Raw genomic sequence first — 24,046 nt, 5'->3', positions numbered from 1 at the left:
TCTGAGATCAATATGAAGCATTATCAAAGAGTGTCTTCTGTGCTGTTTGAATCCTACTTGTTCCATGCAACCTGTCTCTTATCCCTGGCTCACATGATCACCTTGGTTCTACATCCCTATACTGATGTTCTCAAACTTACTATCTTGGTTTTGGCTATCTCTACCAAAGTAGGCCAACAGTGGTTGTTGCTACTGGGGTTTTTTTAACACATTGTGTCTCCCAACATGAATGTCTACCCACCTGTATTTCATGCTTGCCACTGTTGTCTGTGGCCCCCCAAGATGACAAAGGATTGATTTAATAAGTCCAAGAGAATATGGACTAGAGTTTATGAGGCCTTCATTGATCATATTTCCTGTGTGCCGCTGATACTTAAACACCTTTGGCCTCACTTAGCGCAGTCATGGAACAGACGAAAATATCATCCTAGACAATTTCAACCCAAAGTCCATCAGCTTTGTAAACCCATCCTTTCTGGGAGAGTAAGGCAGCAGAGCCCAGGAGTTAAATGTATGAGCTTCGGGGCAAACTACCAGGTTCAAACCCAGGCTTCTGCACTCACTTGCTGTGAGACCTCCCAGTGATGTTGGGTAACTCCTCTGACCTCGGTCTCTCCCTGTGTTAAAGTAGAAATAAGAAAACCATCAACTTCACAGAGCTATTTGGGGGACTAAATTAGATATATAGAAACCATTGAAAACAACATCTGGTACATCATAAGTACTCAATGACACTGGCTAGTGTCATTTTTCTTGCACAAACAGAAAAAAACCTTTGGAAATAAATCACAAGTTATTTGTGCCTTGTAAAACATAGCACTTCAAGAATAAATGAATAAACTGAAAATAACTTTGGAAATATGTTGTGAGCTATATTATTTGTGCCTTATAAAACATGCCACTTTAAGAATAAATGACAGTAGCATTTAATCTCTCTTGCTTTCCAATGAAATAATTTTCTTCACTTGTTAACAAGGGAACATAACATTTAATGAAGAAGTCCTGCTTATCTTTAAGAGGCAGAAAGATACAGCATGATAATGCTGAGATACCAATGGTCAACCAGGGTATATGACTAAACAAAAGTAGTTAGATGTAGAATCTTATATTCATTCATTCATTCACTTGGCCACCTCCTATTTCCAAGATAATATTTTTAATTTAGTGGTAAAACCAGATCCTACAGAGAGTTATGTATGACTTGTTAAATAGTTTCATCAATGTCACTTAACATCCAGTCAATGGGGTATCAATAGTGGGACCTAGAATGAGGTCAGACTGTCCAAACGGCAATAATGATTATAATAGCAAGGATTTATAGTGCTTGTTTGGGCAGTAAATGTTGTTGGGGGAACCAGGCCACTTACACAGTGCAAGAGGGGAGGGATCAGACTCCTCAGTTCAGCACTATCCCTATCGCCAGACACCTGTCCAGCTCCTAGTAGGTTCTTAATAAAAATTTAATGAAGAAAATGAATTCTCAGACTATATTTTTTATATGGAAGTAAAAAAGTGCATTTTCAACTAGGACAATTAGAAACTGATTTAAAGACCCTGTCTGGGACAATTTGCCACGTCTGTAGACCCATAGTTGCAGGCAGGCTTGCTTTAGGAGTCAAGGAGGGGCGATTTTGAACAAACTCTATGAGAAGACCAAGATGTTAAGAGTTTTAAGTGACAAGCTCTGAAAATAATATCTAAATCTACCAATAGGGAGGAAATTTTAATATCTTTTCTGGAACTTTCAGTTTTTTCAGCTGTACCTTTGCACAGGCTACCAATATTCAAGACAGGAATACCTGGCTGAACAGAGCTCTTGCTATGCAGTTCGTGAGCCCAGCCTGGCTGTGGGAGAAGAACAGCTGCCTGCAGTGCCTGAGATCCTGCGGGCATTGATAATGGGAAGGCGAGGACAGCTGCCTCTAAGGGCTCCCTTCCTCAGCTTATTGGAAGCAATTTCCCAGTGCAGGGCCTACAGTCTCCCAAACCACCCCCTTATTGGAGGGCCCTACTGCTCTCCTTCTCAGAGCCATTGCCAGCAGCCTGCTGCCTGTGTCCTCTCCACAGCATTCCTTTAGCCCTCCCCGATCCCGTCATCTGCAGACATTCCAAGATTTAAGATGAAGCCTTTCCTCTTCAAAATTATTTAGGAAAAATTCTTCCCCTTCAGAAGATATTAAGCAGCAGGTCAGTATGTCTGTTTAAGGAGTTGCTAATTCTTGCCAGGCCCTATGCTAAGTCTTTAATATTTTACATTTCTTATTGCCTTTAATTTTTACAAAAACTTTGTATGGTGGCAAACGCCATCACCTTTATTTTATCAGTGAAGACAGTGAGGATCAGAAAGGTTAAGTGTCTTGCCCTGGGTCACAGAGTTAACAAATGACGGAGCTGGGGTTGAAACACAGACCAATTTGACCCCATAGTCCTTCTCACACTTTCTGACTTATATCCATCACTGTGGGGCCTGGGTAGGGTAAAAAGTGTCCCAGGCTCTTCTTCTGCATAAGAACTGCCTTTTAAGGCATTTGTTTGGCTTTAGGAGTCAATTTCCTTTTCTCAGACACCCAGAAAGAGCAAAAGAACATTGGCTCTGTTCAAAAATAAAAACTTAATTTCTATATTAGGTTTGACTTCTTAAAAGTGCCTGGTCACTGCCCTTCTCCTTTTTTTCTCTTCCTTCTCCATGTCCTTTCAACATTCTATTGTCTCTCTGTCTTCCTCTCTCCCTCTCTCTCCCTTGCATCATCTGTCTATCTAATAACAGTATAGTACCCATAATCCAGACTTTGGTCCCTTTTCCTCCATTTCTGCAGGGCCTTGGACAAATTCTGACCCATGTTTCTGTATGAGAACTTTTCACTAGGTGACCTCTCAGATCCTTCTAGATTAAACTCTGAGTATGACTAAGTCTACCTTTACACAAACAGACCCCATCATTGGTGTTTCTTTTCAAAAGAACTTCATTGAAATAGAAACATAAATTCAAACTGGCATCTAGATTCTTCAGAGAAAACCAATGAGAAAATAAGTTATCTATCACGCAACAAAATAAATACTCCAAATTGGTCTGATTAACAACCAGGAAGAGGTCTGTCTTATATATATATATTAGAAAACAAATCCAACATTTAGCTCCCTCTGAGATAATTGTTTTGCTCTTCCCTGGAACCGGTTTTTATATCCTGAGAAAAGAGTTATAACTCAAATAAATAGCAGGAGCAAATTAACTGCCAAGAGCTGTCTTCTCAGTGATGCTGTTGATAGCCATGGTAAGATGATCATAAATCTATTAGAAGTGAGACATCACTGATTTGTTGTTTTAAAGATTTGAGGTATGAGATTCTCATTAAACTAAGAAAATGCTTTAAATGGGCCATTCCACCATAAAATGTAATTTGATTTGAAGCCCTAAAAAGTATCCTAATGCACAACAGTCCCTTTTTAAACTATAATTCTTTCTTTTCCTCGTGTATTATCAGAGCCTGGATAGGAACTGGAAAAGATTAACATTGAGAAGCTGAATCATCATTTTATATTTTTACAATTAGGAAGAAAAAAAGATGCAGAATTTCCATAGTAGATGGGCAGGGAAATAATTTTTTTTTTTTTTTTTTTTTTTTGCTGAGGAAGTTTAGCCCTGAGCTAACATCTGTTGTCAATACTCCCCATTTTTCCCTTCAGGAAGATTAACCCTGAGCTAACATCTGTGCCAGTCTTCCTCTATTTTATATGTGGGTTGCCTCTCAGTATGGCTGATGAATTGCGTAGGATCGCACCCAGGATCTGAACCTGTGAACCTAGGCTGCCAAAGTGGAGTGCATGAATTTAACCACTAAGCCACAGGGCTGGCCCCTGGAAACTTAATTTTATTTGGAGTCTAGATTACCACCATTCTAAATAAGTTCCCTTGCTTGTTACAACTTTTTCCTTAATAAAAATGAGTTAGCCTATTTAGTAAATTGAATGATATTATCATTTCTATGGAGTAAAATGTTTATGATATCCGTTATCACTGGTTTATATACATGATTCTCTTCCTCTGCTCAGTGAAACTTGATAAGGAAGTTGAATTAGCCACCTTCGTGATTGTGTCAAGCTTAAACAAAGGTGTTTCTCTGTAACTCAGAGCTATGTTAGTCAGTGGCTTTTCTCAGTGGTAATTTGTTCTTCCATATTGTCACAGTGAACTGTCTATACATTGCCCTTTGATTTGCTCCAAACTGCAAGAGCCGATGAGAATTCTGCAGTAGGCCCATGAGTTCTCTGCATTTCTCATTACTCTTTCCTAATTCTTTGTTCTTTTCTCTCTTTTTCTATTGCCTCTCTCAGAAGCCTGTGTTAGTTGAGACCTCTTTACGAGGCTCCCTTCATATTAAGGAGCCTTTGATTTTGCAAGCACACATCTGTCTTGTGCCGTATTCACTCAAGACTGTGTTCTTGGTTATGTCTGCTGATAAAATTATTTCTACAAAAATGCTACCTGACTCAGTCACTTAGTGGACTACTTCACCATAATATCTTAATTTTAATTGAGTCCACAGGTGTTATAACCTTAAAAGTGTTACCACTTGTGGAAATCTCATACCATATTAAAGTTAAAATCATTCTGGAGGGGAGGAGACTGGAGTACCTCTCAAATCCTGAAATTGTTTATGAAGGAATTCTTAGTGAAATTCATAACTCAAGTCCAAGGCCACTCTGGAGACGTTCATTGAGACAGTTTGCAGGAATTTGGAAGAACTGTGCTTGCTTAGGGTGGCGTGCTTGCTGTTATCCTGTCCACCCCCACTCCACCCCAGTGATGGGGCAGTACAACTTCGAATTCACTTGCTTCTCAAGGCTCAATATCTCTTCTTTCTATTGGATGCCAAGGTGTAAAGTCAGCCTAAATTTACAGTCCCTTTAGTCCCAGATTTAGAGATGTTGCCATGAAGATTGGTTGCAGGTTCAGGCTGTATCAAACTTGCAGCAGCCCAGGAGTTCCTCCAGTATTTCTTTGTAAACTACTTCCCCCTCTGGAGATTTCCAGAATTTGCTTTTAAATTCTATATTTTCTTCTTAAATATATTTTCCTTTACATTTCTACTTGAAATTAGAAGTCTGTATTCCTTGTCAAAATCATAACTATCAATAAAATACAATCAATATGGTATTATATTCTACAAGTGTTCAGCAATTATTATCTTTTATATGCAAAATATTCTGTAAATCTTAAACAAATATTTATTCTGATTATAAATGTTTCTTGGGGTACTTTTTTCCTACTATTTTATTTACATGTTAATACATGTTAGCGTTGATTTCATTTTACAAACTACCATTTCTAACATGTTTAATAATATTTAAAAACTATCCACTTATAAATGTACTCTTTTTTAAATCATTTCAGGTGGAGGAGGCCCTGGAAGCTGTCAAAAATGCTACAAATGAACAAGACCTTGCAAATCGCTTTAAAGAATTTGGGAAAGAAATGGTGAAACTTAATTATGTAGCTGCAAGAAGACAACAGGTGGGAAAGTTTTGGGAAATGCTAGGGGGGAGAATGAATGAGTTTAAGTAACCTGGTAGCTTTGTTGGCTTGAACAATGGGTCAGCTGCCTCTGCTGGCTGTCAACTTATCAAATAGCCTAAGAACCTGTGATCACAAAGGCTGCTTCCTATTTGGGCCAGGTCTGATACCACTGGGGGCCATGGGGTACTCTCTGGCCCCTGCATACTTAAACAGGTCACAGGCCCCCTGCTTCACTGGTGGGAACCACCCTGCCAGTCCCACCACACTAACGTTTTCTCCACTGTGGGAAAAGCTCCTGAGTCAAGTGAAAAATACCAAACTGTGGGCCATCCTCCGTGTCCCAGCAGTTAAGTTCAGTGCTGTCTGCTTTGGCGGCCCAGGTTCGGTTCCCAGGAGAAGACCTACACCGCTCATCTGTGGCCATACTGTGGCAGCAGCTCACATACAAAATAGAGGAAGATTGGCAACAGCTACTAGCTCAGGGCAAACCTTTAGTAAAAAAGAAAAAATTAAACTGTAGTCTGGTGCTGTGATCAGTCTCTGGGCACCAGCCTTTGCCCTTGCTTTTTATGTCCTAGGCCCGTGGACATCACCATGCATATGCACACCGAAGATGAGCAGCATGTAGAGTGAAATGTTTGTGAAAAAGAGAAAGACAATTCAAAGAAAATTAGAAGAAGGGCAGAAAGAGAGAGAAATGAAGGTGGGGAGGGAGAGCACAGGTGAGTGTGGGGCACTTTCATGAAGGTGGCTGACCTGGAATCTTCCTGCCTTCCTTTGTTTGGAGACAGCACCCTCCATGTTAGCCAGCTCTGTTTATTTGTTAGGTACCATAAGAATTTTGTTCTCAAAGAGTGTGTGTGTGTGTGTGTGTGTGTTTTCTTGGTGAGGAAGATTGGCCCTGAGCCAACACCTGTTGCCAATCTTCCACTTTTTGCTTGAGAAAGATTGTCCCTGAGCTAACATCTGTGCCTATAGAATATTCCTCTATTTTTTATGTGGGACACCACCTCAGCATGGCTTGATAAGAAGTGCATAGGTCTGTACCTGGGATCCAAACCCACTAACCCCAGGCTGCCGAAGCAGAGAACGCAAAGTTAACCACTACACCACCGGGTTGACCCCCCAAAGAGTGTGTTCTTATTCATTTTCCCAAGAAAAAGCTTCTCCAAATGTGGAGGAGTCAGTTAAAATCCTTTTACCTGTCCTCTGGACTGTTCCCAGAATTCTTCAACATTTGAAGCAATTCTTAGTGACTTTTTCTTTGGTTCGCTATGACTGACAGGAAGGTTCCAGTCAACAAACATTTGTTGAGTATTCATCTGTGCTAGGCTGAAGTGATGCTGATATTATAAAGTTAACCAATATCTAGCTCCTTCCCCTAAAGAGCTTCCAATATCCTTTGTGTGACAGGTACACACGAATGATTTTAGTTTATCTGATGATTTTTAAGTATTTCATCATCAGCAGACCGAAGATACTCTGAAGCACAGCTGGGAGACCCAAGGCCACTTAGCTTGTTTAAACAACTGGGGAAAAAACCCGAAACAGTGAATTTCCATCTCAGTGAACCATCGGGGAGGTTGGGAAGAAAGGCAGGGCCAGGACATTCACAGTCTTGCAGTGTCTGCATTTTATTGAAAGTCAATAGATAGTATTTGAACAGTCCAAAGTTTGATATTAATGTCTCTGATTTACATTTTAATATTATTCTATTTATGTTGCAAAAAAGGGAGTAGAGTGGAGGAGGAGAGACTGTAGTTGTAGTTGGGAGGGACCTGAAGTAATCTAGATGAGAGATAGTGGTGGTCCCCATTAGTGTGGTAGCAGTGGAAATGGAGAAAAGTATAAGGAGTCAAAGTTTGTTTTGAAAAGAGAACACTCAGGACCTGCCAGTGAATTGGATGTGTGAAGTTATGGAATGACAGCAACCAGTTTACTTCTGAGGTTTTGGTGTGAGCAAATGGGTAGATGGTGGTGAACTTAGATGCGGAATACTGGAAAGAGGCCAGCTGGGGTTAGAAATCAAGATTTCGTATTTAGAGACATTGATTTTGAGATGCTTACAAGATATCCATGTAGAATGTCCAGTAGAAGAGAGTTGTGGGTTGGAGATCAAAACACGAGTGATTGGCATGTAGCTGGTATTGAGATCCATGGGAATACATGAGATATTTATATGAGAAGACCCATAAATATAATTTATTTTTATTTCATGAATATTTTGTTTATAATTAATTGCTGGTTCAGACTCTTTCAAGAAAATTTAGAAAAAGAAGCAGAATTTACAGAAAAAAAAATGCCGCGTAACACCCTACTACCCACAAAACAATGGTGCTGATATTTTGTTATTTTGGCTTTCGGTATTTATCTTCATACATTAAGATATTTACAATTATACTATGCATAAAAGTATTCATATTGTCTACCCTCTTATTTATTTTATAAATATTAGCTGTGTTATTACTTTGCTGGAAATGAGTTTTGATATTCACATAGTCCATTAAGTAAATGCTTCAGTAGTTTACTTAACCAGTTCTTCATAATTCAACATTTAGATTGTTTGGAATTTTTTTTCTAGCGATTGAAGAATATTTCCTCACATATCTTTATGGAGAGACTTTCCCACCCCTGCCCCCCAGCTCCCCAAATCTCCTACTTACATATTTAGATGATTTTTTTTAAGTCTAGATACCCCAGAATAGAATATGGAGTTTTTGGTCCACGTATTCTGGAGGTTAATAAGGCCCTTCGTGACTAGTGGGGAGAAATCTTCTAACTGCACTGCCTGGATTATCAGCCAGCATAAAGAATACACTCACGTGTTTGTTACCTATTTATCTGTGTTCATCCTTAGGGCTAAAAATAAATAATACCAATTTAGAAATTGTGTTGGCTGGCATAAATCTGTTAGTACTTAAGCAAAGGAGTATAAATGGTTCATTTGTTTATTACTTATTGTCCATTTGTCCTGATAATCTTAGATAGCACATGTAATGTGCTAGTCTCAGAATTATTTTGACACAAAAGAGAAGATGTAATTCACTGTTTCCAGGTCATCTATGTTTCATGTACCAAATGAGCAAATAGGAATATAACCCCAGTAGTTCAAATATCTTTTAATGATCTTTTGAGCTGGAAAAATATTCTCCCGGAGATTCTCAGCTGGCAATCCTACATGGCTCTTAGAGAGCAGCACTGCCTTTAACATTTCCAAAAATGATATGAACATTTTCTTAACAGTACTCTTAAAGCTGAAAATAGAGACTCCCCAGAGGCGATTTTTGACATCCAAAACTAGGAAACCAAGTCATCTTTGACATATTATTTTTTATTCCCTAAACTCAATGATTGAGCTGGCATTAAAGGTACTTTTTAGAAAAATGAACCCTATTCTGAAAATGATGATGAAGTGGCAATAAGGGACTAATCAAAAATCAACAGAAATTGTTTCCTGTGTTTGTAATTATAATTGAAAATGGAGACAAGCAGAGTATCAGAAGACTGAAGTTTGAGTTTGCTGTCTGCTGATAGCTATCTCTGATCCATGCCAGCCACTTACCTTGTGGTGCCTTGGTTTTTGCATTCTTTCCGCAATATTACTGAATGCCTTTTATGGGCCAGAGATGGTGCTAATTATCAAAGAGCCACTGAACAAGGTTGACAGGGCTCCCTGCTCTCATTGGACATACAGTATAGGAGGGAAACTTATGCTTAGATAAGGAAATACAATAAAGTATGATGAAGGTTAATGATAGGAGGGAATGGGGTCTGTAGGAGTGGAGAGAAAGAGACATAGCTTGAAGAGTTGGTTGGAAAGTGGGTTCTCAGAGGATCAAGTCATGCCACATGAAAGGATAGGGTGAAGAAGAGATGCTCAGATATTTCACACAGAAGGAACAGTATATGCAAAGTCCTGGCAGCTAGAGAGAGCACAAGGGAGAGTAGATAGTTTCTAAAATTCAATGTGATTGTAAGAGTCTGTGACTCTAAGTTCTGTTACAAACGCTTCCATGGCAAACATCATGGATGTGACAGGTTTCATGGTTTGCACACACAGGAGCTGAAGGACCCTCACTGTCGGGATGAGATGGCAGCCGCCCGAGGGGCTCTGAAGAAGAATGCCACAATGCTGTACACGGCCTCCCAAGCATTTCTCCGCCACCCCGATGTTGCCGCCACAAGAGCCAACCGAGACTATGTGTTCAAACAAGTCCAGGAGGCCATTGCTGGCATCTCCAATGCTGCTCAAGCTACCTCGCCCACTGATGAAGCCAAAGGCCACACGGGCATCGGCGAGCTGGCTGCGGCTCTGAATGAATTTGATGTAAGCATCCAGGTGATGTACACAGAGGGCTATATGCTTTCATTGAAAAAAATGTATTGGGGATGGAGGGCCATCAAGATAGTATACAATGATTTACCCCTCTTGGAGCCTTTTGATAGTAGGATAAACTACATAATGTATTTCTTTTATTAGGAATCCAACATTTTGGCAGAGCCTAATTTACTTATCTTTAAAGGAACTAACAACTATGTTTAAGGGGGCCAGGTCCTACGCAAGTAGAAGCCCTGTACACTGTTAACTTCCTACCCCACAGGCTATTTTAGGGAAAGTTCATCATTTGGATGATCATCTTTCTTATGAAAGGGACAAATGTCATGGGCAGCTTGGGTGTAGACTGCATCTATATCGTGCCTGGGTAAAGAACTGCCCTTAGTTTCTTCATTTTAAATCAGTGGTAAACAGACTCGGCTTTCTGGTACCATGTGATATCTTTTTTTTTTTTTATTAAGATTATGATAGATTACAACCTTGTGAGATTTCAGTTGTACATTATTGTTAGTCATGTTGTGGGCACACCACTTCACTCTTTGTGCCCTCCCCTCACACCCCCTTTTCCCTGGTAACCACCGATCAGTTCTCCTTGTCTATATGTTAACTTCCACCTATAAGTGGAGTCATATAGAGTTCGTCTTTCTCTGTCTGGCTTATTTCGCTTAACATGATACCCTCAAGGTCCATCCATGTTGATGCGAATGGAACAATTTGGTCCTTTTTTATGGCTGAGTAGTATTCCGTTGTGTATATATACCATATCTTCTTTATCCAGTCATCAGTTTCTGGGCATTTAGGTTGGTTCCACGTCTTGGCTATTGTAAATAATGCTGTGGTGAACATAGGGGTGCATGGGACTCTTGGGATTGCTGATTTCAGGTTCTTAGGATAGAAACCCAGTAGTGGAATGGCTGGGTCATAAGGTATTTTTATTTTTAACTTTTTGAGGAATCTCCATACTGTTTTCCATAGTGGCTGCACTAGTTTCCATTCCCACCAACAGTGTATGAGGGTTCCTTTTTCTCCACAACCTCTCCAACATTTGTCACTCTTGGTTTTGGATGTTTTTGCCAATCTAACAGGTGTAAGGTGATATCTTAGTGTAGTTTTGATTTGCATTTCCCTGATGATTAGTGATGATGAACATCTTTTTATGTGTCTATTGGCCATACTTATATCTTCCTTGGGTAAGTGTCTGTTCATGTCCTCTGCCCATATTTTGATCGAGTTGTTTGTTTTTTTGTTGTTAAGCTGTGTGAGTTCTTTGTATATTATGGAGATTAATCCTTTGTCGGAAAAGTAGCTTGTAAATATTTCTTCCCAATTAGTGGGCATTTTTTTGTTTCAATCCTGTTTTCCCTTGCCTTGAAGAAACTCTTTAGTCTGATGAAGTACCATGTGTTTATTCTTTCTATTGTTTCCCTCATCTGAGGAGTTATAGTGTCCGAAAAGATTCTTTTGAAACTGATGTCAAAGAGTGTACTGCCTATATTCTCTTCTAGAAGACTTATTGTTTTAGGCCTAATCTTTAGGTCTTTGATCCATTTTGAGTTTATTTTTGTGAATGGTGAAAAAGAATGGTCAATTTTCATTATTTTACATGTGGCTGTCCAGTTTTCCCAGCAGCATTTGTTGAAGAGACTTTCTTTTCTCCACTGTAGGCCTTCAGCTCCTTTGTCAAAGATTAGCTGTCCATAGATGTGTGGTTTTATCTCTGGGCTTTCAATTCTGTTCCATTGATCTGTGGACCTGTTTTTGTACCAGTACCATGCTGTTTTGATCACTGTAGCTTTGTAGCATGTTTTGAAATCGGGGATTGTGATGCCACCGGCTTTGTTTTTCTTACTCAGAATTACTTTAGCAATTCACGGTCTTTTGTTGCCCCGTATGAATTTTAGGATTCTTTGTTCAATTTCTGTAAAGAATGTCCTTGGGATTCTGATTGGGATAGCGTTGAACCTGTAGATTGCTTTAGGTAGTATGGACATTTTAACTATATTTATTCTTCCAATCCATGTGCATGGAATGTCTTTCCATCTCTTTATGTCGTCGTCAATTTCTTTCAAGAAAGTCTTGTAGTTTTCATTGTATAGATCTTTCACTTCCTTGGTTAAATTTATCCCAAGGTATTTTATTCTTTTTGTTGCAATTGTGAATGGGATTGAGTTCTTGAGTTCTTTTTCTGTTAGTTCATTGATAGTGTATAGAAATGCTACTGTTTTATGCATGTTGATTTTATACCCTGCAACTTTGCTGTAGCTGTTGATTATTTCTAATAGTTTTCCTAAGGATTCTTTGGGGTTTTCTATATATAAGATCATGTCATCTGCAAACAGTGAGAGTTTTACTTCTTCATTGCCTATTTGGATTCCTTTTAATTCTTTTTCCTGCTGAATTGCTCTGGCCAACCCCCCCAATACTATGTTGAATAGGAGTGGTGAACGTGGGCACCCTTGTCTTGTTCCTGTCCTCAGAGGGATGGCTTTCAGTTTTTGTCCGTGGAGTATGATGTTGGCTGTGGGTTTGTCATATATGGCTTTATTATGTTGAGGTACTTTCCTTGTATACCCATTTTATTGAGAGTTTTTATTATAAATGGGTGTTGGATCTTGTCGAATGCTTTCTCTGCATCTATTGAGATGATCGTGTGGTTTTTTGCTTCTTATTTTGTTAATGTAGTGTATCATGTTGATTGACTTGTGGATGTTGAACCATCCCTGTGTCCCTGGTATAAATCCCACTTGATCATGGTGTATAATCTTTTTGATGTATTGCTGTATTCGGTTTGCCAGAATTTTCTTGAGGATTTTTGCATCTATGTTCATCAGTGATATCAGCCTGTAGTTCTCCTTCTTTGTGTTGTCCTTGTCAGGTTTGGGGATCAGAGTGATGTTGGCTTCATAGAATGTGTTAGGGAGTTCTCCATCTTTCTCAATTTTCTGGAACAGTTTGAGAAGAATAGGTATTAAGTCTTCTTTGAATGTTTGGTAGAATTCTCCAGAGAAGCCGTCTGGTCCTGGACTCTTATTTTGGGGGAGGTTTTTGATTACTGTTTCTATTTCTTCACTTGTGATTGGCCTATTCAGATTCTCCATTTCTTCCTGGTTCAGTTTGGGGAGGTTGTAACAGTCTAGGAATTTGTCCATTTCTTCTAGGTTGTTCAATTTGTTGGCATATAGTTTTTCATAGTATTCTCTTATGATCCCTTGTATTTCTTTGGTATCTGTTGTGATTTCTCCTCTCTCATTCCTAATTTTATTTATTTGAGATTTCTCTCTTCTTTTCTTGGTGAGTCTGGCTAAGGGTTTGTCGATTTTGTTAATTTTTTCCAAGAACCAACTCTTTGTTTCATTGATCCTTTCTACTGTCTTTTTTGTTTCAATATCATTTATTTCTGTTCTTATTTTTATTATTTCCCTCCTTCTACTGACTCTGGGCTTTGTTTGATCTTCTTTTTCTAATTCTGTTAGGTGTCATTTGAGTTTGCTTATGTGAGCTTTTTCTTGTTTAGTGAGGTGAGCCTGTATTGCAATGAATTTCCCTCTTAGGACTGCCTTTGCTGCATCCCAAATGATTTGGTATGATGTGTTCTCATTTTCATTTGTCTCCAGATAATATCTGATTTCTTCTTTAATTTCTTCAATAATCCATTATTTGTTCAGTAGCATGTTGTTTAGTCTCCACATTTTTGCACCTTTCTCTGCTTTATTCTTGGAGTTGATTTCTAGTTTCATAGCATTATGATCAGAAAAGATGCTTGATATTATTTCAACTCTCTTGTATTTATTGATGCTTGCTTTGTTTCCCAAAATATGGTCAATCCTTGAGAATGTTCCATGCACACTTGAGAAGAATGTGTAACCTGCTGCTTTTGGATGAAGTGTTCTATATATATCTATTAAGTCCATCTGGTCTAACTTTTCATTTAATTCTATAATTTCCTTGTTGATTTTCTGTCTGGATGTTCTATCCATTGGTGTTAATGGGGTGTTGAGGTCCCCTACTATTATTGTATTGTTGTTGATGTCTTCTTTTAGTTCTGTGAAGAGTTGCTTTACAAATTTTGGTGCTCCTGTGTTGGGGGCGTATATATTTATAAGTGTTATGTCTTCTTGGTGGAGAGTCCCTTTTATCATTATATACTGTCCCTCTTTGTCTTTCTTTATCTGTTTTGCTTTGAAGTCTATTTTGTCTGATATTATAATAGCAACATCTGCTTTCTTTTGTTCATTATTAGCTTGGAGTATTGTCTTCCATCCATTCACTCTGAGTCTGTGTTTGTCTTTGGGGCTGTGGTGTGTTTCCTGGAGGCAGCATATTGTTGGGTCTTGTTCTTTGATCCACCCTGCCACTCTGTGTCTTTTGATTGGAGAGTTCAATCCATTTACATTTAGAGTGATTATTGAAATGTGGGGGCCTACCACTGCCATTTTATATCTTGTTTTCCAGTTGTCTCCAATTTCCTTTGTTTCTCATCCCATGGTTTAGTCTGTTCTGATGGAGAGCTGCTACTCTCTGTTGTTGTCCTTCTACTTATCTCCTTTGCTCTTGGTTTTGTAGCCCCTTTCCTTGTTTTGATTTTTCAGGAATGAGGGTTTTCCTGAGCATTTCTTGAAGAGGAGGTTTTGTGGCAATGAATTCCCTTAATTTTTGTTTATCTGGGAAAGTTTTTATTTCTCCATCGTATTTGAAGGATATTTTTGCTGGGTAGAGAATTCTCGGCTGCAGGTTTTTGTCCTTCAGATTTTTGAATATATCATTACACTCTCTTCTAGCTCGTAAAGTCTCTGCTGAGAAATCTGCTGATAGCCTGATGGGGGTTCCTTTGTAGGTTAATTTCTTCTGCCTGGCTGCCCTTAGTATTCTCTCCTTCTCATTGACTTTTGCTAGTGTCACTACTATATGCCTCGGCATTGGTCTTCTTGCATTAATAAAGTTTGGAGATCTATTGGCTTCTGTCACATGAAGTTCCATCTCTCTCCCCAGGTTTGGGAAGTTCTCAGCCATTATTTCTTTGAATAGGCTTTCTGCCCCCTTCTCCCTCTCTTCTCCCTCAGGTATACCTATAATCCTTACGTTGCATCTCCTAATTGCATCGGATAATTCTCAGAGAGTTTCTTCATTTCTTTTTAGTCTTAGTTCTCTCTCCTCCTCTGCCTGCAGCATTTCTATATTCCTATCTTCCAAATTGCTAATTCTTTCCTCCATATTATCAGCCCTACTGTTCAGTGCATCTAGATTCTTCTTAATCTCCTCTATTGTGTTCTTCATTTCCAGTATTTCTGTTTCGTTCTTCTTTATAGTATCGAACTCTTTTGTGACATAGCTCCTGAACTCGTTGAGTTGTCTATCTGAATTCTCTTTTAACTCACTGAGTTTTTTAATGATGGTTGTTTTGAAGTGATCATCATTTAGGTTATATATTTCATTGTCTTTTGGATTGTTTTCTGTGTATTTGTCATTTTCCTTCTGTTCTGGAGATTAAATATATTTTTTCATATTGCTTGATGGTATAGATTTGTGCCTCCGCATAGAGATAGAGTTTAGTTACTGCTTCCACTTGTTTCTACCGGTGTGGTGGGGGGACAGCTGTTTATACTGCACCAACCAGGAACCCTATCAGCTGTTGCTAATTGGGCCTGGGCCCATCCTCATAGTCACAGTGGTCCTGTGGGTTCCCTCTTCAGCTGTGGGGGCCGTCACAAGGGGGCTTCAGGCTGCTGGTGCCTACTGTTGCAGACCACCTAGACGTGCTCCCTCCTTAGGGTCTGCAGCGGTGTTATGGGCTTTCCCAGCAGCCAGGGGCAGGATCACTTATATTTGCAGCTCTGTCACTGTCAGTGCCCAGAAAATCTCACTTGTCCACTATGGGTCACAGCAGAGCTGTGGGCATCTTCTGCAGTCTGTGGTTAGCTCACCTAGCTATGCTACTTTTGTCCCAGGGTCTTCCAGCCTTGTGGTTGCTGGGTGGGTACTCTCTACTAGTGCTGTGCAGAGGCTATTGCTGAGGCTGCTGTGAGACTGTAGAGTTTACGCCTGGGCCATGGAGCCAGGTCACTGGAACTCCACCCAGCCCCAGTCCTCTCCCCTAGGATCTCGGGGAGCCCCTTGCCCTGTCTGGGGGATAACCAGAGACCTTGAGTTCAGTGGCAGCTGGCTGGCTGCTGCCCTGCCTGGGATTCTCCTCTTCGGGACCCTCCCAGCATTGAGGATGCTGGGCGGGGCCTCTCTGCTAATGGCAGGTAGAGACTTTGCCTGCTGCCCAGAGGCAACTCCAGAGTTTCTGCCCCGGGCCTTGGAGCCTGCTGCTGGAGCTCCACCCAGCCCCAGTCCTCTCCCAGGAGATCTCCGGTAGCCCCAAGCCCCGCCGAGGCGAAAGCCCAGTCAGTGGGGTTGGCAGCAGCAGCTGGCGGCCCGCCGCCCCATTTGGGATTCTCTCCAGAAGCTTCCCGGCATTGTAGATGCTGGGCGGGGCCTCTCTGCTAATGGCAGGTAGAGATTTTGCCTGCTGCCCAGGCGGAACTCTGGAGTTTCCCCCCTGGGCCGCGGAGCCAGCCGCTGGAGCTCCACCCAGCCCCAGTCCTCTCCCAGGAGATCTCCAGTAGTCCCGAGCCCCTCCTGGGCAATAGCCCGGTCAGTGGGGCCAGTAGTAGCAGCTGGCGGGCCGCCACCCCGTTTGGAATTCTCTCCGGGAGCCTCTCGGCGTTGTGGATGCTGGGCGGGGCCTCTCCGCTAATGGCGGGTAGGGGTTTTCCCCGCCGCCTCTGGTGTGTAACTCTGGAGCTTCCTTCTGGGCTTAGGTGTAATTGCGGGGGGCTTAGGTAGGGCTCTGGTCACCTGTTTCCACCATTGCTCCTCTGGTGTGCACTCCCTCCTACCCTTGGTGTGTGGTGATGTTCTGGGGGTGTCCGCTGGGAGAAAGCCGCTTGTAGGTACTAGGCTGTTCGGGGGTTGGGGTCGGAGAGTTTTCACCTATCTCCACCTCCTCCCGGAGGGAAGTCCGTCTGCCTTCCAATGTATAGCAGCGTGGGTCTCTCGGGTGTCCTGAGATGCTATATGGATATCCTTTGTTAAGCAGTGAATGTCCAATTAGTTGTAGATTCGAAGGCGGAGAGACAAAGAAGACTACTCACGCCGCCATCTTGGACCTTCTCCTGCCATGTGATATCTTGGTCTTCCTTGCATGGTCCTTCTGGGTAGTGCCTCTGCTAGTCCCGTGAATGTCGCACATTCTGCACCTGCTGTTTCTGGGATGTGTCCCAGTGAGGGAAGCAGGAAGAGGATGGCTCACTGCACCTGGGCATATTCAAGGCATCCAAGTGAGTGAGAGGGACACGTCATCAGTACCCCAGGATGACAACCCTCATGCCCCCTGGGTCAGTATATGGGCCCAGCTGTGAGAAGCTGGAATTCAGTTGAGTTCATCTTATGTTCACTGAGAGCCTATATGTGTTGTGAGAGCTACAAAGGTTTATAAATCATTAGTATCGGTTTCAAGGATTATATTTTCCTATAGAGGAGATTAAGAAGTAGAATGTACTAAACACCCTTTAAGTGATAAAGCACAATGTTACAGGAATTCATAGGAGAAAAATGGTTACTTAATAGCTGTGGAGAAAGATGATGAGCTTGCTTTTGGATATGTTGACATGACTTTTTGGCAGGAGATGACTGGCTGGCTGCTAGAAAAGAGGATCAAGAGAAATGCTTGTTAAAGGCATGGAGATGGATGATACAGTGGAGAAATAATTATAATAACACTTTCCATTCCCGTAACTCTTTGCACTTTACATAGGAGTCTCTCCTCTTTCCCTTATTTCTTTGGTTAATCAAGAAATACGTCTGTTGAACTTAGACTATATACTATTGCTTAAGGTTTTTTGTAAGGATTAGATATGATTAGAAATTTAAAGCATGTACCACAGTAATTGAGCCTTAATATGTTATTGTATTCACAAAGTTTCAGGAGACAACTGAAAAGCCATTGGAACTAATAAGAGAGTTCAGTAAGGTTATCAATTTTAAAATAAATATACAGAAGTGACCAGATTTCCATACTGAAAAAAATAATAATAATGTTCCAGACTATTCTCATTAAAAGGAGCTTTTACCCGAAGTGAAGTTAACAATTGAGGCATCCCTAGAGTATTAGAAATGGCTTTGGATTTATAAAATGATACTTACGGCCATGTGGGGAAAATCTATTAGCAAAGTATTTCGACATATGTTAAATTGTCAGCTGTTTTCTTTTACTCTAGTGCTATCTTCTCATGCTGGACACAAAGGCTTTGGTGGTTAACACATGAATATAACTAGCAAAGATATTTTTTTTATGAAACATAGTATATTGATTAATGTACTAATTATATTTTATTAACTTCGTATATTATATATGTTAACTGAGTAATATTTATTTATATTAACTAAGTATATTGTATGTTGGCTAATTATATATTACCTAAGTATATTAACCAAGTAATATTTTATTATTAAACGTATACTGATTCTCAAGCTATGTAAATGGCGTGTAAAGCATTATCTAATGTTAAAATTTTATTTCTCAATGGTTGACAAAAATCAACATGTGGAGCTATCTAAATTGGCAATCTAGGGATAGTAATTCCACTTCGTGTGGCCCCTAAAAATTCTTATTTAGTAAATGCAATTAATTTCAACACTTTCGCAAAGGTAGTAATACTAGTAAAATATCATTGAATATTACAACATGTAAGGTAATTAACCAGTTGTAGATTTCCTATTTCTGACACCAGCAAACCTAGACAATTCTTAATGATACTTGAAATTCTCTCACTAAAAAAGAATATTCCCTTTCTTTTTCCTTTGTAACAGAATTAAACATTTCTGTTCTACAGTTGCATCATGAATATTTTGGTATTTTTTATTTCCCAAGCATATTGACTTGAAATTGATTTAGAATTCACAGACATTTGTCCTGAATCCTAAATGCTATTCTCAGATTTTAAACATTACGTTGAGTGGGAAACTCACCCGAACTTCCTGTAGTTTGCTTTTTGGGCAATATCCTTCCTGATGCTTGGTTTAAATTAGGCTTGCTGTTGTAATGGAGATTTAAAGTGTCTTTGAGATCCCACAATGAAAGGAACTGTAGAAATACTAAATATATGTTCATGATCAGCATAGCTGGCATGCCCTGATGTTGAATTTGAAGCACACTTCATATTAATAGTCATCAGTATGCCAAACCCAGTTTTACATACAGACGTGTCTTAGAGTATCATAGTTGATTAAGAACGAAGTAAAAATTAGTATTTTTACATTCTTTTGTCTAAAATTGTAGGATTGATTTCTAACTGGTAGTTATAGTTGTGGCTGAATCTCTGTGTCCTATTTTCTGGCACTATTATTCTGCCTACATGAATGGTTGGTGTAGTGATTTTTGAAGCAAAAGAATGAAGGAAAAAAAACAGTATTTTAACAACTTGAAACTGTCAAGAGAGTCTCTAATCATATAACAGCAAAAAGTAAAATGATTGCTAATCAAGGGAAAAATCAGCCTATGTTTAAAATGTGGTAACTTGAGGTGGTTACTTTTATCTAGTGAAACTATCTACTAAGGAATACTGAAAAGAATTTTAAAAAATGTAATGACTACTTGGAAGTAAATAATATCGTGTCAGTTATGACTGCCAGAAAACTTTCAAGAATGGGAGAGAGGAAAATTAAATGGTATTCCTATTGAATTTATTTTATTAAAGAGAAGAGAGTCTACTATGTCTTGCTTTTTGAAACTTCTTTTGTAGCTGAAGATACTTGGGAAAAATTGAAATTAACACCATTCATGACCCTGTCTTTATCATAGACAGCTATTTCCATTTAAAATTTATTTTCCTGGGGCTGGCCCCATGGCTAGTGTTTAAGTTTAGTCTACTCCTCTTCAGTGACCTGGGTTCGGTTCCCCGGCACAGACTTACATCACTTGGCGGCCATGCTATGGCAGCAACCCACATACAAAATAGAGGGAGATTGTCATGGATATTAGCTCAGGGTGAATCTTCCTCAAGCAAAAAGAGGAAGATTGGCAACATATGTTAGCTCAGGGCAAATCTTACTCAGAAAAAAAGAAAAAAAACTTCTTTCTTTTAAATCAGATAATAAACATTATCTCAAATTCTTCTATCTTTATTCTACTTGTGACTTTCCTTGCTTCTTTTCCCACTTGCCCTGGGAATTTGCTTGATTAGCAATTATCTCTTTCTTGAACATTCAGTTTCTCCTTCTCCACTTGTTCCATCCCCTCAGCCTGTAGAAAAACATATTTCTGTTCTGCAACCTGAAAGCATTCAGCTGTCACATTTACCATATTCTCGTATTTCACTCTTTTCTTTTCCTTACAGAGTCCTTTAAGAAATAGATTCTAGTCCTTGCTTCCATTTCTTGGCTCCCAACTAGCTCTTATGCCTTCCAGCCTCCTCATCTGACGTCTATTCCTGCTCCTCCTCTGTGACACTATGTCTGAGAGTCCCTAGGGTCTCCTCACTCAGGTAATCTATGTGCTTGTATTTTCTAGTTCCCAACTGCTTCAACTTTGGAAGAAGGGACATTTAGTAATATTAACCATGCTTTCTCTCTCTTGTGTGACTCCTAACTTGCAAGGTTTAAATATCTGTGCTTGAGGAGTAGGACAGTCTGGTCTCAACCACACTGAGCTGAAAGGTCACCATGACATACCAAGTCTACAAAAGTTTCTCTTCCTATTTCTGCCTAATTTTTCATATCCCCTCCCTCTACTTAGGGTTTATTCCTTTTTTCTTCTTCTTTTCTATAAATATATTTTATTTTCTTGATCCAATTGTAATTCTCTTACTGATCTGGTATTCAGTGGATGGAAATGTTGGAATGTGAGCATAAGGATGATGGCATATCTGTATCACAGGCCAGTGGGGACAGACACTTTATGTGACAAAGTTAGGAGACCCAGGCTAACTGCAATGATGAGAGAATTGTCCCCTGGGGAGCATCTCCATGTTCCAGCAGTCATTGCCCTAAGGCTGTTCCAACTGTGTGCTCTTCTCAGGTGTACACAAATGTTCCAGGGGCTCTAGTGCAAAGAATGAGGCTGAGCAGCGGGAGTTCAGGTGAAAGCAGTCATCTCACAGCAGGACCTCAGCCCATTTCTGAGACATAGAGGAGAGGCTTCTAGACACCTGAGAGTACTAAACAGTTGTTGACTAAGGTTTGAGACCCAGGGTTGGAATATATAGCTCCAGTGGAGAGCGGGAGTGCTATAGGTAACTTAGGTCAGAGGCCCAAATACATGACTTTAGAGATCTGCACGAAAGGAGTCTGAAGAAGTACAGGTTTCCCGTTGACCTCCTACTCCAAATATCACTCTTATGCTTTTTGAAAAGTGGGATTATTTCTTATTGTTAGTAGGCCAAGATAGAGGCTTCTGTGGGAGCTCTGGTCCCTGAAGTAACCATGAACCAGAGTCCCGGCTGCCTCAGGGATTCTTGGAGAGTTTCATTGACTTATGTTCTCTGCAACATCAGGCAAGAAGGAGTGCCTCCTTGGAAAAGAAAATTTTCGCAGATCATCTTGTTTAGTCCCTTCCCAGTTCTTGTGCTCCCTTTTGCTGTGGAAATCAACATAGTCATTTACCAGAGAGACTTACCTGAGGCCTCATCTCCTTCTTTGACATTCTGTAAAGTCATTCTGACTGCAGACTTCTGGGAACACACATATTAGGTTATGAAGATCATGAGTTTTTATATATTACATTAGAATGAGGGTGGACGGAGGAAAGGAAAGGGCCCTATAAAATACTGTAAACACACTGATGAGGACAATGCAAGATATAGCTAGTGTTCTAAAGCAATTAGCAAGGTGGAGGCCACATCCGTAAAAGTGAAAGCCAGTAAGCAGAACCATTTAGCTTTTGGAAAGCAATCTTAGATTCCTAATTCAGGTTCTAAAAAGGTGGAGCAGACAAATTCAATAATTTTCTGCCTGAGTTCATGGCAATATTTTTGAAGGTTTAACATCTGTACAGTTACTAGATCTGTTTTTCTTTAATACTTTTATTAGTACCTCTATTTAATAATGATCTCTTCTATATTCCTATGAAGTGGTTCCTACTTAAAGGCCATTGGAAGTAGCCCAGGCCATTGAGAAGAGCCCAGGACTTGGATTCAGGTATCTGGACCCTACTCCCTGCTCTACAAATAACTAAGTATGTGTGACCTTGGGTTACTGAGATAAGATCTCTAGGCCTTGGAATAACCACAGGATGGCAAAGATCATTCATGGAGAGTTTAGAGGGTGCTAAGTGAGATTTAAGAATGAAGGAGTGTAAGATGTAATGGAGAAGTAGTGAACAGCTTGGGTAAATGCTGTGGCATGCACTTACATATGCACCTAACCTACTGTGTGTTGCAGGGGAAGGTGAGATTAGGGAGGGAGAAATCATGGGATTCCTGGAGGAGGTGGTACATGGGTAGGAATTAACATGGTGAAGTGTGAATGAGGCAGAAAGAACAGTGCACATAGAGGCCAGGTGGGTAGAGAGTGCATAGGTTATTCTCTTCTGGAGCCTGGGGATGAGGAGAAATCAGGCTAAGTGAGTAAACTGGAGGCAGACCCTGAAGAGCCTTGTAGGCCTTGCATGGGGCTGGGTGTTAGCCTGAAGGCATTAGGTGCTGGTGATCTAAGCAGGGAATGAATGATCCAATTTCTGTTTTTAAAGACCCCTTTGGCTGCAGGGTGGAGAATAGATTTGAAAGGGGAAGCTGCAGGGCAGCCAGAGTGATTATGGTGAGAGATTTTGACTGTCTCATGTGCAGGGTTGGAGCAGCAATGAAAAGAAATGGATGGATCTGAACCATGTTGAGGGAGTAGAATCAACAGGCCTTGAGAACTTCACTTTTTATTTTTATATATCAAAAGAGTTGATGTTTTGTACTGTAAGCTTTAGTTAATTAATCAGACCAACATTTTTATAATTCAGTTATGAAATCCTGAACACTTTGAGTCCTGTTCAGGAAATTTGATTTTCTACGTGATGTGACTTTCTTCCTTTGATTTTTTTTTCTAGCTCTTAATTCACTTACATACCCATCAATATGATTATTAAATGCCTAGTAATTTATGCAGATATATATTTTGAACATTCTTAATCCAAATTCTACAACATCTAGGATTTTTTCTAATTAGTTTAAGCTATTTATATTTAATTGAGCTCCTATTAGTGTGTGTTTATTATGCTCATTTTACTTAACTTCTTATAAACAACAACAGACTTTTAGATGCACTTTTTAAAAAAGTGGAGACGGGTTTTCCCATCTGGTAGGCTGTAGTATCAAAGACTGTGGGTTAGTGGGGCGTAGCCCTTCTCAGCTCTTCTCCATTTCTTCTCCCAATGGACTGTGTTTTGAATTTATTTGCTCTTTTCCCCTCTGGCAAATTCAACTCATCACAATTGCCTTTTAATCCTTTCGAGCTAGAAACAAGCACTGGTGTTATAGCATTCTTTATCATACACTGACATCTGGTGGCCAAATGGAACATTAAGAAACACTGCAGTGGGTGCCTGCATATCTGTGAACATCGCACAACTTAAGTACGTACTTACTATGTGTCCACCCAGATGATGCAAATATGGAAAGGGTGTAGTCTGCCTTCAGAGAACATTTAGGCTGCTTATGGCACCCTTTTATACACTGATGTTATGCAATGGAAGTTGTTTAATCCTTTTTGGAAAAGTTTATAGCCCTGAGAAGGTGGTAAAGATGGATACAGATACAGATTAATTTATAGGAAGAGAAGTACAAGGCAGGGTGGAGAGTTGAGGGTGGTTCTGCTGGCTGACCATGGGACCAAGTCAGCCAGCATCTGGGACAACATATTCTTCTCTGTGTCCTGAGCTGTACCACATCCCTTTTAGGACCCATTTATCCAATATCATCATTTATTGTCTATAAATCTTATTCTGGGATATTGACACCGTCCATATCTTCTTGCTTCCAAGCAGCTTTAGCTTGCTATAAACCTAGGAGTATTTTCTCATGGTATCATTTGCTTTTCTATAATGTGTTTATAATTCCTGCAAGGAAATATCTGAAGACAATTTGATTTTCTCTTCTTCGTTTCAATCAATAAATATGGAGCTTCCAAAATCATTGAGCAAATACAGAATGAGATTTGAAATGTTATTT

The 24,046-nt window shown here is 40.0% G+C and overlaps 1 protein-coding gene across 1 annotated transcript in view; it reads left to right on the top strand.

The window, feature by feature from the left end:
* CTNNA2 (catenin alpha 2) overlaps positions 1-24,046 on the top strand; it is a 962,660-nt gene that overhangs the window by 243,930 nt on the left and 694,684 nt on the right. Inside the window, exons 4-5 of the mRNA XM_046662353.1 lie at positions 5,393-5,512; positions 9,576-9,842. Of these exons, the coding sequence (XP_046518309.1) occupies positions 5,393-5,512; positions 9,576-9,842 (387 nt within the window). The remainder of the gene's footprint in view (positions 1-5,392; positions 5,513-9,575; positions 9,843-24,046) is intronic.

Source organism: Equus quagga, chromosome 5, assembly GCF_021613505.1.
Source record: "Equus quagga isolate Etosha38 chromosome 5, UCLA_HA_Equagga_1.0, whole genome shotgun sequence".
Classification (NCBI taxonomy): domain Eukaryota; kingdom Metazoa; phylum Chordata; class Mammalia; order Perissodactyla; family Equidae; genus Equus; species Equus quagga.
Note: the sequence above shows the minus strand (reverse complement) of the source record. Positions and strands in the feature narration are given on the sequence as shown.